The following is a 15,150-nucleotide window of genomic DNA, read 5'->3' as shown; positions in this document are numbered from 1 at the left end:
CGCAGGTCATGCCGCGTGGAGGGGGTTGCATTATATGATATATAAGCGTCGAGGTGCGGCTGTGGCAGGGGTATAGGGACAAGCATCGACACTGCGGAAGTAATGAACGATGCAAAACTCCCTCACTCCTACTCAGTTTCGCTCCCGTCGACTGTAGAGTCGTCTTGGTCTTCGTCTTCGTCTTCATCGATTTCGTCATCCTCGCTTCCGCTGGAGATGCTTGGCAATTTGCCATATTTCTTCTTGTAACGCTTCAGTTGCTTTTGTTGAGAGAGGAAGTGGCTCAAGATGTCAGACATCGGTCCGGCAAGCTCTTCAAGCAAACTGAAAGTGCCACCGCCAACAGCAAGGTGTCGCATCGCTAGAGTAGAGATACAAGTCTAACACAGTTGTCAGCGTCAGGTTCAAGCACCGGTTCAGCACAAGTTATTCAGAAACTTACCTCTATCCTGCTAACTTGATGCTCCATGAAGTTGATCAAGAATCGATCGGTGATTTCACCTCCCCGTTGCTTCATCCTCTCAAGCAGTTCCGTCTCGGGTGGTTGAAGCACCATATTGCTGCCCGGGGCGCCCTCCAAACTGCTGCAAAGCATCTCCAGACGCAAACTGACACGCCAGAGGGTCCAGATCATGTCGGGGTCGAATGAAAGTTCACCTCCCGGGGCAAGAGAAGCAGGCTTGTCGGGACCGTCCTCCCGTCTCTCGTGCTGCTGGTGAGTCTCGATGCGGCCAGCCAAGGCATGCGGGTAGAGTGAGTAGACGACTTCTGGGTTTTCCAGTCCCTTTAGCTTCTTCTCGCCCATCTCCTTGACTTCAAATCCTTGCGAGGTCAGAGACCTGAGGTCTTTTTGAATCGCAGTCGCAAACGACTCCTCGTCAAAGGTGTCTTCAGATCCTGAGGTGGCACGGTCCACGTCTTGGTAGTTGACTAGACATCGCTGTATCTCAGAGATGAAGTCGGTCGAGACGGTGATCTGACCGCCATCTGCCACCGACGAGATTCGCGCCGCCTTGTTTACCATGGGTCCAAAGTAATCCATACGGCGAGTGACCGGGTCCGTCTCGCTGACGCAGTCTCCAAAATGAATACCCATTCGCACGGACAACCCCTTGAAAATCAGGCTGTTATCCTTATCATAAACTGGTTGACAAGAGACAGAGTTGAGTACTTCCGACGGCCAGCTTACTTCCAAAAGTGACATCTGAACAGCAAAGGTCCAAAGCAACGCGGATGTAGCAGTAGGGAATGACACCATGAACGCATCACCTTCAGTCTTGACCTCGTACCCACCAATACGACGCAGCTGCCGACGCATGACTTCGTTATGAAGCTTGATGGCGGACCGCATCGCGCTCGGGTACATCTCCCACAGGTTGGTTGAGTTCTTGATATCCGTGAAAACGATTGAAACGTTGCCAGTAGGAGCTGTAATCTCCGCCTCGAGACGATCGAGCGAGGAATCCAAGACACCACCTTTGCCCTTGCGGCCCCTTCTTGTAGACAGAACCTGGGCTGCGTCGGGAATACCGGATGGGTACAGTGACATGCTAGTGCCACGCTGAAGTCGCGATCGCTCGACTCTCCGCTTCAAGTCAGCGACACTGATCATCATGACCATGATCTTGCCCGAGGCGCCATATGATATCGCAAGGTCACGAAGCTTCTGAGCTGCCCGCATGAGATCTTGTCGCTCTGCCCTTGCGATGTCGGTCACCAGGCCAGGTGACAGGTATTCCCAGAGCTCTCGAGTGGCGATCAAGATGATATCATCTTGCTCCCGGAGCGTCATGTTGCTCACGTATGGCGCGGCTTGTACTGCTGGCATCAGGTCAACGTAGCCGAATGCCCGAGAAACCTCGAGAAGATCGTTCAATCTGCCGTTTCGAGCTACCCAGCCTCCAGCTTCACGGATCCGTGATCGTTCAGTCGGTTCAGCGGGGTCGTGTTTCCGGGTCAGAATCTTGTGGCTTCCATCGGTCTGGATCACCATCGCCTGAGCATCGCCCACGTTCGCAACATAGAGTTCTGTATTCTGCAGGTAAACGACTGTAGCAACACCACCTGAGTTGAGATCTTCCTTCGTGAGAATGACGGGTTGGCCAGAGCCCCTATGCGTTTTCTGCGGACGCTCCTCGGAGTGTTGAATCGCAATGGTAACCAGATCCTTGTTCAGGGCCAGGAATGCGCGGCGCAGAGCGTCAACCGGTGTCTCATTGGAGCGCGTCTTAAGTGCTTTCAATTCGATTGCAAAGATGTGACCAAAGTTCTCATGGAGATATTTGGCAATCTTCGATCCTCCACTAGATAGAGCTTGTCCATCGAACAAGCCCAAAAGCATTTCCGTCTCGGAGGAGTTGAACCGAGGTACGACTAGATCGACAGTTGACAAGTGCTCATGCTTTCCTAGAGTGTCCGCCATTCCATAAGGAAGGTGGCCCGCGAGTGAACCCGAGGTACGGACACGTCTATCTTCGCTCTGGTCAGGGATACTGGGTGAAGTAAGAGTGACATCCATCAGTCCTAGCACTCGCAAGTTCATCAAACGACTGAAGTCGGTGTACTCCTCTCGGTTGACAGCGCCAGGTCCACTTGGTGCAGCTGTCTGTTTGATCTCCAGGCGCTTGTTTCCAGAAAGGTTCAGATACCTCAGGTTGGGGTTCAGGTTCCAATTCCAGTCGTAGGGCACGTTAGAGATGTTGTACTTGAGGAAGTTGTTTCCACAATCCAGCACCGCAAGGTTCTTCGCCCTCGAGATATCTGCCGGCAGATTGGTGAATCTGTTGCCATTGATGTACAAAGCCTGAAGAAGACTGGACTCTTCCAAATCATCAGCTGGCAGTGTTGTCAAGCCATTCCCTGAGAGGTAGAGTTCAACGAGCTGTGGCCAACTCTTGATTGATCGCTGTGGCATGTCGCCAATCTCGTCATTGTACGACAAGTTGAGAACCCGAAGTTCTGAGAGGAGTGTGAGCTGATCAAACACGTCATCGTCAAGCCGATTGTCGGCCAAGTACAAGTTTCGCAAGGATCCAGCAAAAGTATTCGTCATCCTTGATGAGAGACCGGAATCCTTCCTTGTAGCCGTGGATGCCGTAGTCGATCTCGACACGACTGACGTTTTCCGGCCACCCTTCCCATAGACAGACACGACGGAGCTCTTTCGGTCATTAAGAGGAGATGGGCCAACGCTCAAGAGCGTACTCGAGTTTGCGCTCGGTCTTCGATCATCGGAAAGCTCCTCTGAACTCGCAGTGGCTGACAAGGTGCCTAGAGGCGCGGTTCTACCGTTCGCCACTGGGGGGGGTTGTGACTCCTCTCCGGGTACTCGGGGCGCTCTAGACGCCGGCTTCGGGAAGTGCTCGAGAACATTCGAAGAGGCGTTGAAGATCTCTAGCCTGTTGGCCCACCAGAGCTCCATCGGCAACTTTGAAATGTTGTTGCCTCGGACATTTAGCACCCGCAGCTCCGTCAGACATCCGATTTGAGGCGGAAGTTCTCCCACGGAGTTGTTTGCTATGCTGAAGTGCTCCAACTTGCTCAGAGTGCCGATTTCCTGGGGCAACGACACAAAATAGTTCTTATCCAAAATCAAGTGTTCCAGGTTCATCATGTTCGTAAAGGATGAGTCAATACTGGCCAGCTGAGCATTGGATAGGTTCAAGGTCTTCAATGTTGGCACCGGTTCCACGATCTCGAATTTGTTGAGAGGATTCGAATTCAGTTTCAACTGCCGAATCGCCTCAAACTGTCCCACAAAGGCAGAGATGCAATTGTGGTCAGCAGAGAGAATCTCCAGCTTGGGGAGCTCCGAGATGGTGTCGATCTTCGAGATGCCATTGTACTTAATGTCGAGTTCGCGCAAACTGATGAGTTGTCCAAACGTGGGCGGAACACTATGCGTGAGCCTATTGTTGGTTATCAATAGCCGCTCTAGGTTCTTCAGGTTGCCAATTTCGTTGGGGAGACTAGCAATCCCGTTGAAACTGAGGTCCAGGTCAACAAGGCTCTCCAAGTCACACAAGAATGAAGGGAATTTGTCGAGGAAGTTGGAGGATATGTTCAGAGTCCTCAGAGACTTATACGCGCCGAAATCTGGTGGGAGGTGTTTGAGTCGGTTGTTCGCGAGGTTCAACTTCAACAACCCAGACAAGGTATTAAGTTCAGCGTGCTCCAGCTGCTCTAGGCGATTGTTGGCAACATCGAGGAATGTCAATTTCCCTGCCCGGCTCAAGCTTGGCGGTAGCTTCCTTGCCTCATTGTTATTGAATTTGATGTCTCGAAGGTTTTTGCAAGATTGAACGAAATCGCGAGGAACGTCGAGTGAGAGATTGCGGGAGAGGTTTAGGGAAATGATCTCCGGGGCTTTGGAGTAAAGGGAGATGGGTATAGTGATGAGATTACGCCCCGAAAGATCAACGTAGTTGAGTTTTTGAGCACGAGCGAGGCCCATGTCGGTTGTCTTCGCGTGGAAATCACTTTCCCGAGCAGACAAGAACATGAACCGACAGAGATAGCTGTTGTCCTCTCGTCCGAGGTCCTCTATCCGGTCCTTGTCCTCGTATCCGATTTGTTGTAGGAGCCGCTTTTGCATCAAGAGGGGTCGTTCAGGAGGCAGGAGGACACGAATCAGGTCGTGCTTCTTCATGATGATATTGTAGTTTTCCAGGCCATCGACAACATATGTCTTCTTAATGACCTGAGAAATGACGTCGGTGACGCTAGAATCCAGCGGCATCGAGTGAGTGGAAAATGTCCCGTCGGAACGGAAGATTCGGATGCAGAACGATGCCGCCTTCTCCTCTGGTCTAGGTGGGCTTCCAACTTCGTCGACATCGGGGGCGCTGTACGAATTGTCCTCGGTGTTCCGCCTCACAGCCCAGCTGTCTGGAGCATCCCAACGTCCTTTGGGAGCTACTGAAATAATGGAGTCGGCACGGTCGATTTCCAGAGCGTTGACGTAACTGACGTCCATTGGCACAAGTTGCGGCGGCTTCGACAAGATACCCTCCATGTCGTTAAGGTTGGTGTCGAGATGAAAGCCATTGTTAGGGTCGTTGCGATCTGTCGGACCAATCGACTCCTCGCCAAAGTCATGGGGTCGAATCCGTGCTTTCTTCGAGAAGGGAAACTTGTTGTTGAAGGTCGCACCGCGCTGGTTACCGTGCCGCATGTCGAAGCTTTCGCTGTGCTCCAGTCCCAATGGGCCCACGGGAGGGAAGACCGAGGGTGATAGCTCAGGTCGGAAGTCCGACTTTGAGGTTTTTGTCTGGAGAGACTTTGTCGATTGAGGTAGGTCACGAAGTCGCGCAGTATCATCCTTGTCTTTGTGGTGTCGTCGGAGCCGGTTAAGCAGCCCACGCTTCCCATGATGGCCTGGCGACGTCTGTCCATCCACCTGACTTGACTTTGAGCTAAAGGACGGCCCAGCGCTTCTATTACTCGGTGTCGGGCTCTGCCCTCTGGATCTTGTCGAATACATGGCTGCTGATGAGCCTGCTCCGCGGTCACGCGAAAACGAGCCCCCAAGAGGTGTATCTTCCCTGCTAATGGTCGGCCTCAAGGTTCGAGGATCTTCATTGCTCTTATTGTGACGATGGTGATGGTGGCCGTGGACGATGGAATGGGCGGAGCGGGAGGACGAAGAAGTCTTGGGTGGGACTTGGGAGGTTCCGTCAGGCATGTATCGTTCTCGATCGGGTCCGGTTAAGATGTCTCGAACGGGCGCCTCGCCGTATCGTGCGATGTCCTACAGGCGGGAGGTCAGCAGGGCAGCTCCCCATCGCAGGGAGCGGATGAAGGATTCAAGAGCAGAGGTAGGCGCAGCAGGCTCTGCTGAAGGAGGGATCGAGGGCAGTGATGACAGCGGGGCTGTGGGGATGGAAGGAATGAAGCAGGGTAATACATGACTGACGCACATTGTTATCTTGATACAAAAAAGGGACCACTTCTGGTGCAGGGACCGGAGTTCTAGGCCTGGAGGAAGAGGGAGAAGCATCTCGAGTATGATCGGTGGCATTGGAGTAGTTACGATCTCGCTGGGTGGGGCGGCTGTGACTGTAGGAGCGCTGACGCTGGTCCTTGCCCATAAACGAAGTGGGTAGGCTGCTCTCGGAGCTGTCGCGACCAGGAAACTCTTCGCCAAAGAAGCCTTGAAGTTTCCGAAAGCCACCACGCGTCACGCTAGTCTTGGAGCCCTGACTGCTGGCCGTGAGAATGCTAGCAGCCGACGGCCGTCGGCTGTCGTTAAAGTAGGCGGCATCGGGCGAGTCTTGAGGCGCCGTACCGGGGCCGGGTCGAGCGTTTGTCGAGGGATACCCAGGGGAGAGTTGGGAGGCGAGTGACAGGTTGTCGCTGGAGTCGTTGTAGAAGCTGGTTGGCATGGTGGAGGAGGGCGTGGAGGAGCCGTTGGGAGTCATCATCCACGGAGCTATCTGGGGGTTTGAGCCGCCGGTTGGCGGGTTGTGTTGAATTTGGGGCACACGGGAAGTCTCGAGGACGGCGAGATCGCGGCGATAATTGGTAAGGTCGCTCATGCGACGGTCCTTTTGAGCGGCATTGGAGCCGCCGCGAGTAGGGAAGGAAGGGGCAGTCGGGGACACTTGGTCGTCCTTGGGGGACCTAACACGGGGGAACGATTAGATGAAGAAGAGCGGGCGGCGAGAGAGGTGGAGCGGCGGAGACGGCGGAGCGGCGGAGCAGCGGCAGAGGGAGCGAGGTGAGGCATTGGAACTCACCAGTTGTTCATCAGAAGAGCATTGTCGTCGGCGCTGAGGCGGGCGGGAGGAGGGCGTCGGCGGGGGTTGGACGAAGCGCCGGCCAGGGCGTGGGAGTCGGCGGCGAGACGTGGAGCGGGATTGGGGATGGGAATGGGAGGGACAGGCTTCACGGTGATGGCGGAGCGGGAACTGTCGGTGCTGGAGCTCGTGATGGAGCTGATGCGTTTGCCGGCCTCATTCCTGGTCATGGTCGCCGGGGGGGCGTGGGCGTCGATGGCGTCGATGGCAGGACCCTAGGCCATAAGGCAGAGCACGAGCTGGGTGGGCATTCGCGAACAGTCGTCAGTCGTCAGTCGGTCGGGAGACGGGGGGTTGAGTCGCGGGCGGCTGGGCTTCACGTCATGTCTCGACGTTGGATGGAGCGGGATGGGCGGGATGGGCGGGATGGCTGTCGCGGTTGGTGTCGTAGTCGTAGTAGTCGTTGTCGCTGTTCGCTGTTCGCTGACGCTGTCGCGAAATGCAGATGGGGCTGGACTCGGGCTTCGTGGATGGGAAATCGACGTTGGGGAAAAGCGGCGCTTGCTTTAGTTGGTTCGCGCAGCGCCAGCATGGAATTAATTGTCGAGTGTCTCGACAGTGGTGATGGTGGCTCCTGGGGGGCTTTAGCGCTACGACGGGGCGGCGACGGGGGTGGTGGGAGCGAACATGGCCGCTGGACGACCTGGTTGGCTGGTTTGAGAGGTGCTACGGTGCTATGGTGCTACAGGATGGTGTTACGCAGGTGGAAGGTTGCTCAAGACGACCCCCCCAAAAGGCCAAAAAGCCCAAGACGACCGGCCATGTAAGCAGGTACCGTGGCCCAAGGTCTCGCTCCATGTGGGCATCTGAAGCCATCTGAGGCCATCTGAACCAGTGCCACGCCCGCCACAAGGTGTACGTAAATTCAGCCGGAAAGCCGGAAAGGTAACCTCAAACCTTTCGCCATGTGCGTGCGGCCCATCTCATCCCCCCCGTCTCACGGCCGTGCAGCCAAGAGCACCAGCAAGTCCAGGCCCTGCGAGACCTGGGGCTCTTTGGCGCTCCGCTAACGACGGGAGGCATGTATGTGCCGACAGCGCAGCTGTATCAGGAGGTACGTAGATACATACCTGGGAGCACGAAGGGCATCGTGCTAGGGCCATCCGCCACCTCTCCATCGCCCAGCTCCCAGCTCCCAGCTCCCAAGACTTCCCGTCCCGTTGGGCGGGCCACTGAGCAGCTCTCTCCACTGGCGGCCACGGGAGGGGGGCCAACTGGAACAGTCACCTGGGGCGCGGACTGGCTAGGGGGTTCACTGGGTCGCTGGGTCGCTGGGGTGGGCACGCCGCAAGCCTGGGGAAAGCAATCCATCCCTGAGTTACTCCGGCGGCAGGTACCGTCGCGCAGTGGGTTATTATGGGGCGACCAGTGTGTGCCGCGATGCTAACGCGGACTAGCTCTGCTCCGCGCGACATTGTCGTACAGGCCAACAGGCCTACAGGGAGCTGGAGAGAACCGTGTCTTTTGTCTGACATTCGAGGATCCAAATGTCAGGCGGGTAACGTGGTAAGGCAGGGTTACTCGGGGTGGTCGCATCCATTGTATGTGTACGTACTTTGTTCGCTCTTGGCGTGCTTTGTGTACTTTGCGTGGTACTTTGCGTACTCGGCGTTCCTAACCAACTTGCATTTGGGACTTGGGGCAACTCGCCGTCCATGCACACGTCGCCTCGGGCGGCCGCTATTCCTCGACAGCTGTAGGTGCTAAGGCAGACAGCTCTGCGTACATTGGCGTAATTAGCCCGCTTGGGTAATTAGCAGCCCGTAGCCCCAAGCCCAGCTGCAGGGAACCAGCCCTACCGAGGGCGAATACAGGCTTGGAGTACGCCTCGACGACGCCACACACGTCCGCATCGCGACGGCACAACTCGTCAACCGCTAGCCTCAGCTCCCGAGCCCTCCTCAAAGTCCTCGAGTCCTCGGTCATCACCACAGCCGAACGGGGCGTCGTTGCCACCTGCACCCATGTGGGAATCCCCCATCCATGCTAACCAGGTTCGCAGGCCCTTAAACGCCTCTGAACATCGGCCGAAGCGGATCACGCCCACCAGCCGACTGGGCACTTTATAGGCCCGCAACGGGCCACCTACAGGCTCGAGAGAGATCTCGTTGCTTTTTCCTACGTCTCCCGCCTGTACTCTGCATCCACGCCAGGATACGAATACACGACTTTGCGTGGACAGATTGACAGACGGACAGATGGGCAATCCTCCACCCAAGTCCCATGACCTTTTCGCTTCTTTTCTCACCACTCGCCCGTCGGGTCTTTGATTATTGGGGGAATTCTACCTGCTGTCGGCCTGCCGTCCGGGCCGAGGCAACCTCCACCAGAAATTGCCAATATCACAACCGCATTTTAGAATGCGGTACAAATCACGTCCGTCTCCGCTAACCAACCGCCATTTTTCAACCCTAAGATGACATGATGACATGGAAGGTAAAACTTGGCAGCTCAAAGTGGAGAGACGTGGAACAAAAGGAGCTCAAACGCATACGCTCACTTGCATACCTACTTTCTCGCACTCGCCAGCGAGCAGTCGGCCCGCTGCCGCAATCACCGGGCCCGAAGACCCGAAAACCTGCATCCCGCGTCCACCCACTCACTCCTGGACGTAAAAAGGGCCGCAGGACGCTGCGCACGTAGTAACTATTTAATAAGCCACAGAAACCGTACCGAAACGGGTGTGCAGTGCCAAAAGGGGCTCCAACTTCAACTTCCATGTGCTTCGTGTCTGTTCCGTTCCATTCCGTGCTGTGCTTGTCTTTTGCCATCTCGCCCGAGGCTTTTTGGTCACACTTTTGGTCGTCCATGTCTCGCCTTAGCTTCCTCAACTCTGTCTGACATTGCGCGTCATGTTCCAAATGCGATCTGTGCGCTGTGCTTCAATCCCCAGACGGCACGCGGCACAGGGCAGCGGGTGCTTGCACGGATCCCATTGTGGTATCAAGCGAAATCCCCCAGTTTTGGGTTGAACCAGGTTGCAGAGAGGCGTTGGCTGGGAGTTACTGCGTTCAATAATCGTGAACAACGACGAACTCCCCCAGCATCAAAGAGCGAACCCAGTCGAAATGAGCAGAACGGCGAGTGCATGCCTCTGCCCGCTTTCGGCACTGAAGGCAACAGGAACAAGACATGTTTCTTTTCTGCCTCTACTCCGTACTCTCTTTTGTCAACCCATTCTTTGGTTGAGGCCGTCCTACCACCTTTCTTCAGTCTGCTGCGCCGTTCTCGCGAAGGGTCAGAGTTTCATCATCCTGCAGAGAGAATGAAGGGTTGCATTTTCAGGTCGGCGCTCTTTGTTTTACGCAGCAGTGAGACAGGCCCATCCTTGTCCAACACTAGGCAGCCGAGACAGGGACAGCCCTGAACTGTCCGCTGTCGGCCAGGATGCCTTCTCAGCGCGATCAGCATCCATGCACGGCCTACCCCGAGTTATGCTATCGATCGCTATCAACCACCAATTTGCGAAAGATAAGGAAGGGCAGCGCTGGGAACGCGGAGGCGAGTCGACATCCGTCAACTTCCGCCGACTTCCGGTCCTTGGTGGGGGAGACTCGTCGATGCTACCAAGAGCTCTCAACCCACCCTACAGTGGTTGAGAGGGGCGCTGGAGCCCTCTTCGAATCTCCGGGAAATACTCCGTGACGCCCTATTAGTATCAGATCTGCCGCTGAAAATCGTGTCACATTGTTCCACTTCGTTGAGCTATTTCTTAAGATCAATTGGGCCTAACTTCCTGTGACGAAACCGCCTCCACCAAAGACGGGTGCCAGGAGCCAGCTCCCCCCCACGAGCCCCGCCGACTCGACGTCATCTCGCCAGCTCGTTGGTTGATGACAACAACTCAACAACAGGAACTCACACAGTGCTTCGTCCCGTACTGTGGATTTCCAGTTACCGTCTTTATTAGACATCCACCGGGAAAACGTGCCTACGGTAGAACCACGACGGTTAGGCTGATCGAAATAAGAGAGAAAGAGGGGACCGAAATCAAAGAGACATTTCACTCGTTAATCGTGAGTGCCGGCCGCCTCTCGCTTATGTCCTTGCTTGTGTATCCATCCATTAACGTCACACCAGATATCAAACTCGCAGTGAAACGAACCACTTGATATATCATTTGGAAGCCTTCACTGTGACCGAAAGGATGAGTCCCACAACCCAGCCACACCGGGCCTGGTGGAAGGAGAGCTCGGTGTACCAAGTGTATCCAGCCTCCTTCCAGGACTCCACCGGATCGGGAACTGGAGATCTGAAGGGCATCATCTCCCGCGTCGACTATCTCAAGAACCTGGGGGTTGACATTGTGTGGCTATCTCCAATTTTCGATAGCCCCCAGATTGACATGGTGCGTATTGCCCGTAACCACACCCTGTTGCTCATTGCGGTCTATCGAGATTCTCTCTGACAAGGGAACATGATCCAGGGGTATGACATCAGTGACTACAAGACGATTTGGCCCCCATACGGAGACGTGAGTGATGCGGATGTCCTGAAGGACAAGCTCCACGAGCGAGGAATGAAGTTGGTTCTGGATCTTGTCATGAACCATACCAGTGACGAGCATCAATGGTTCAAGGAGTCCCGCAAGTCCAAGGACAACCCGTACCGAGACTGGTACGTCTGGAAGCCTGCAAAATATGATGCAGACGGTAACCGACAGCCTCCCAACAACTGGCAGGCTCACTTTCAAGGTTGCATTCCCCCGAAAACTATTAAATGTGACAAAGAACTGATTTCTTTACGCAGGGAGCGCCTGGGAGTATGACGAGGCAACTGACGAGTACTACCTACACCTCTTCTGCACGGAGCAACCAGACCTCAATTGGGAGAACCCCCTTGTCCGCGAAAAAGTCCACGAGGTTATGCGATTCTGGCTAGACCGCGGCGTTGATGGGTTCCGAATGGACGTCATCAACTTCGTCAGCAAAGACCTGGCATTCCCAGACTCGAAGCAGACCGTGCTACGTGGCAGCGAGTACTATGCTTGTGGCCCTAGGCTCCACGAGTACCTCAAGGAGATAGGTGACATCCTCAAGGAGTATGACGCTTTTAACGTCGGCGAGATGCCGTGCGTGCACGACGAGCGCGAGTTGATCCGCGCTGTTGCAGCGGATCGCGGAGAGCTGAGCATGATCTTCCACTTTGAGCTGTGAGACCCCATGCCGTGCATACCCCCTGTCTCCAATTGCTAAGTTCTTGTCTAGGATGGATCTCGACCATGGCCCCAAGGGCAAGTTCTCTCCCGGCACATGGCCGCTTTCCAAGCTCAAGACGACCGTGAACAAGTGGCAAAGGATCATGATTGACAACAGCGGCTGGAACGCCCTGTACCTCGAGAACCATGACCAGCCACGATCAGTGAGCCGTTTTGTGCACGACGACCCCCAGAACCGGGCGGCGAGTGCCAAGTTGATCGCCATCTTCCTCGGATTCCAGTCCGGCACTCCCTTCATCTACCAAGGACAGGAGATTGGAATGACCAATGTACCCGTGGACTGGGGCATGGAGGAGTACAAGGACGTCGACTGCCTCAACCACTGGAAGTAAGTGCATAAGATCCAACTGTTGCGCGACGCAGGCCGCATGCTAACGAGGGAACCCACCAGCTTGTTCAAGGACACAGCCGATGCATCCACCATCGAAAGCCTCAAGCGGGAGTACCAGCTCAAGTCTCGCGATAATGCCCGCACGCCGATGCAGTGGGACGCCACCCGCAACGCCGGTTTCACCACCGGCGACAGCCCCTGGATGCGCGTGAACGACAACTACCGGGAGATCAACGCCGCCTCGCAGACCGAGGACCCGGCCTCCGTCTACCGCTGCTGGCGCACCGTCCTCGACACGCGCAAGGCCCACAAGGAAATCTTCGTCTACGGTGACTTCCAGCTCGTCGACGAGGCCCACGAGAAGGTCTTCGCCTATAGGAGGATAGCCGAGAACGGCGATGCTGCGCTCATCGTGTGCAACTTCGCTGCCGAGCCTGTGGATTGGAAGCTGCCCGTAAAGGCCCGAGATATTTTAGTTAGCCCCGCGGGCAGGACGTTAGAGGAAGTCAACGCTGGGGTGATTCGACTCGCCTCCTGTGAGTCGCTGGCTGTGCTTCAGTAAATAGATTATAGTCAAGGACCAGCCAGCTCAAAAGATTGAGCCAAAATGGAATAAAATCTGGTTCAGAATTGATCCTATCATAGGCAGCTCGTGCTACATCTAAGACTGTCCTTGTCTCTCTCATGGGTTCTTCGCTATGGAACCAAGCAAATACATCTTCATGCCACACCCTGTGGTCATCCAATGACGACCCCGCTCCGCCAGTACAGCCGTCAGACTTCCTCGTGTATCATCTCACCAAGTGCCTTACTCTCCTCCATGATGTCTCTCGCCTCCTCAGTCGACACATCCATGTCCTCCTGGATCAAGCGCACAGCTAACTCGGCCACCAGGACAGATTCGATAAAGGAGGCTGACCCACGGCCAGCAATAACACGGTCGCTCACGGCCTTTTCCTTGAGTAAGTCACCAAACTCGCCGACAAGGTAGTCGCACATGAGGTTGAAGCCCCGAGGACCGTAGTACCCAGGGTTCAGGTTGTCCTCCTTCTTGAGGCTCCGGGCCTTGCCCGTCTCGATCTTCTTGGCGAGGATAGAGCGGAAGTGTGACGGCTCGCCACTGACCACTTCCAAGAGGAAATCACGATGATCCTCAAATCGGCTTTGGAGATCAGGCCACGAGATCTCGGCTGGATATTGCTTTTCACGCCATGTGTCCATGGCCGTCTGCTTCTTGTGTGTCTGGCAGAACTTAGTCTGCATCCTCACGTTCAGCCGTTTCCCCTTGGAGAATTCCTTTAGCAGGGCATCTGGGACAACGTCGCCGCACCAAGGGCACTCCGCTTCTGTCACCTTGCGATCTCCTTCGCCTGCGTATGAGGCTTCAGTTACCGACTGAGAATTGCCAAGTCCTTCCAGGTCTGAAAGATCCGAAAGGTCCGAAAGGTCTGAAGTACCCGACAGTGGCGATCGGGGGTTCTTTGGGTTCCCATCGTCGCCCTCTCTGCTCTCTTGGCTGCAGTCTGGTATTTCCGCAGGTATCAAGAACTTTGGAGGCTTTTGCACGGGCGGCCTCAGTGGGTTCCAAACAGTACCGGACTTCTTCTGCTTGGAGGCCTGCACAACCTTTTTCCGTATGGCAGTTTTGCGAATGGGGGAATCAAGCGGGTCTTCTGAACCTTCATTCGAGTCCTGCGACTGCTTGATGAACCGGGCGGGTGCGGCTTTGGATGGTGACGACAAGATAGAATCCGATGGGGCACGTAGCTTGGCCCTGGCTGGCTTCTTCGGGCTGTCTAGAGAGTCTGGCTCTTTAATCTTGGCTCTTGGGCGAGCATTTTCAGACTTGACTGTTCGCGGGTTAACAAGGGCATTAGAGGCGGGAAATTGAAGTCTGGTACCTTTGAGTTTCGACTGTGAGTCTTGAGAGCTGCCATACTTCTTTCCATAAGTCGACTTGACAGCTTGTTTCTTGGTGAAGCCTCGCTCATCTGTGAGATGATCGGCGGAACTGGATATTGACTTGGGCTGGCTTGACTTCTTTGAAGCTGGCCCTTGGCCATCATCGTCGTCTAGCCTGCGTCGTTTCGACTTTGAGGACGATCCATCCCCCGAGCCCCCTGTCCCCAGGCCATTCGATTGAGAGTAACTCGCATTCCTCGTTCCCCTTTTCTGAGGTTTGCTGGCGTCCGCGGTTCCAAAGTTGGTGCGCTTGATGGTTCCTCTGGAGCTATTCTCAGGCTCAGAATCAGATGATCCCGTTGGTGACCGGGCTGAGCGACTGGGCCCAACTATTCCAGCAGGTCTAGACGCCTCATCCTCATCGTCGCTGGACAATGGGGCAGCATCGAATTCGACTGGCTGTATGAGTTTGGCTTTTGACTCGCGGCCGGTCACTGGCTTGCCACCCACCACACTGAGGAGGGGTGCAGGCCGCTGCTTGAGGCTCAAGCCCGATCTTCCAGACGCCATGTCTCCCCCAGCCTTGTCTCTCTCAGCCTTGTCGTTAGCGGCTCCCAGAAAAAAAAACGTCGGCCTCTTGCATGTATGGGTACGTATGCAGATTGGTCGCCTCGCCCTCGGCTCAATGATGGTGGGTTGGGAATGCGGTCAAGCCTCCCGGCTGCTTCGAATCAAGCAAGAAACGTTTGTCAGAGCAAGGTTGAAATCCGGTAATGCAAGTGCGGCAGGCCATCCAGGTGTTAAAGAGCGTCTCCCCGCGTCAACTGGCCTTCGATCCGTTGGCTGCGGGTGAATATGCGCAGCAGATGCACCGAGGGTTTCCCGACGCGTCGACAACGCGC

The 15,150-nt window shown here is 55.4% G+C and overlaps 3 protein-coding genes across 3 annotated transcripts; 1 reads left to right on the top strand and 2 right to left on the bottom strand.

Annotated features, from left to right (window-relative positions):
• Positions 1-128: 128 nt before the first annotated feature.
• On the bottom strand, positions 129-6,383 carry BGZ61DRAFT_338940 (phosphatase 2C-domain-containing protein; the record flags this gene model as incomplete). The annotated part of the gene is made up of 3 exons (XM_046239178.1): positions 129-380; positions 443-5,749; positions 5,919-6,383. The coding sequence occupies 3 exons, from the start codon at positions 6,381-6,383 to the stop codon at positions 129-131; spliced, it is 6,024 nt and encodes a 2,007-aa protein (XP_046111562.1).
• Positions 6,384-10,944: 4,561 nt separating this feature from the next.
• Positions 10,945-12,908, top strand: BGZ61DRAFT_338708 (family 13 glycoside hydrolase; the record flags this gene model as incomplete). The annotated part of the gene is made up of 5 exons (XM_046239155.1): positions 10,945-11,145; positions 11,224-11,491; positions 11,547-11,949; positions 12,005-12,343; positions 12,407-12,908. The coding sequence occupies 5 exons, from the start codon at positions 10,945-10,947 to the stop codon at positions 12,906-12,908; spliced, it is 1,713 nt and encodes a 570-aa protein (XP_046111561.1).
• A 59-nt stretch (positions 12,909-12,967) lies between these two features.
• Positions 12,968-15,143, bottom strand: BGZ61DRAFT_437002 (RTC4-like domain-containing protein). The gene is made up of 2 exons (XM_046244057.1): positions 14,248-15,143; positions 12,968-14,196 (listed from the first exon to the last, which is right to left on the bottom strand). Exons 1-2 carry the CDS (start codon positions 14,816-14,818, stop codon positions 13,121-13,123), a joined length of 1,647 nt encoding a protein of 548 aa, XP_046111560.1. The 5' UTR covers positions 14,819-15,143; the 3' UTR covers positions 12,968-13,120.
• Between the last annotated feature and the right edge of the window lie 7 nt (positions 15,144-15,150).

Source organism: Ilyonectria robusta, assembly GCF_021365365.1.
Source record: "Ilyonectria robusta strain PMI_751 chromosome Unknown BGZ61scaffold_1, whole genome shotgun sequence".
Classification (NCBI taxonomy): domain Eukaryota; kingdom Fungi; phylum Ascomycota; class Sordariomycetes; order Hypocreales; family Nectriaceae; genus Ilyonectria; species Ilyonectria robusta.
This window is presented reverse-complemented; position numbering and strand designations above follow the sequence as displayed.

Coding starts and splice junctions, on each gene's coding strand:
- BGZ61DRAFT_437002 (XM_046244057.1), bottom strand. CDS start 14,818: ATGGCGTCTGGAAGATCGGGCTTGAGCCTCAAGCAGCGGCCTGCACCC. Junction 14,197..14,247: donor CTCACAGTCGAAACTCAAAG/GTACCAGACTTC, acceptor ACCCGCGAACAG/TCAAGTCTGAAAATGCTCGC.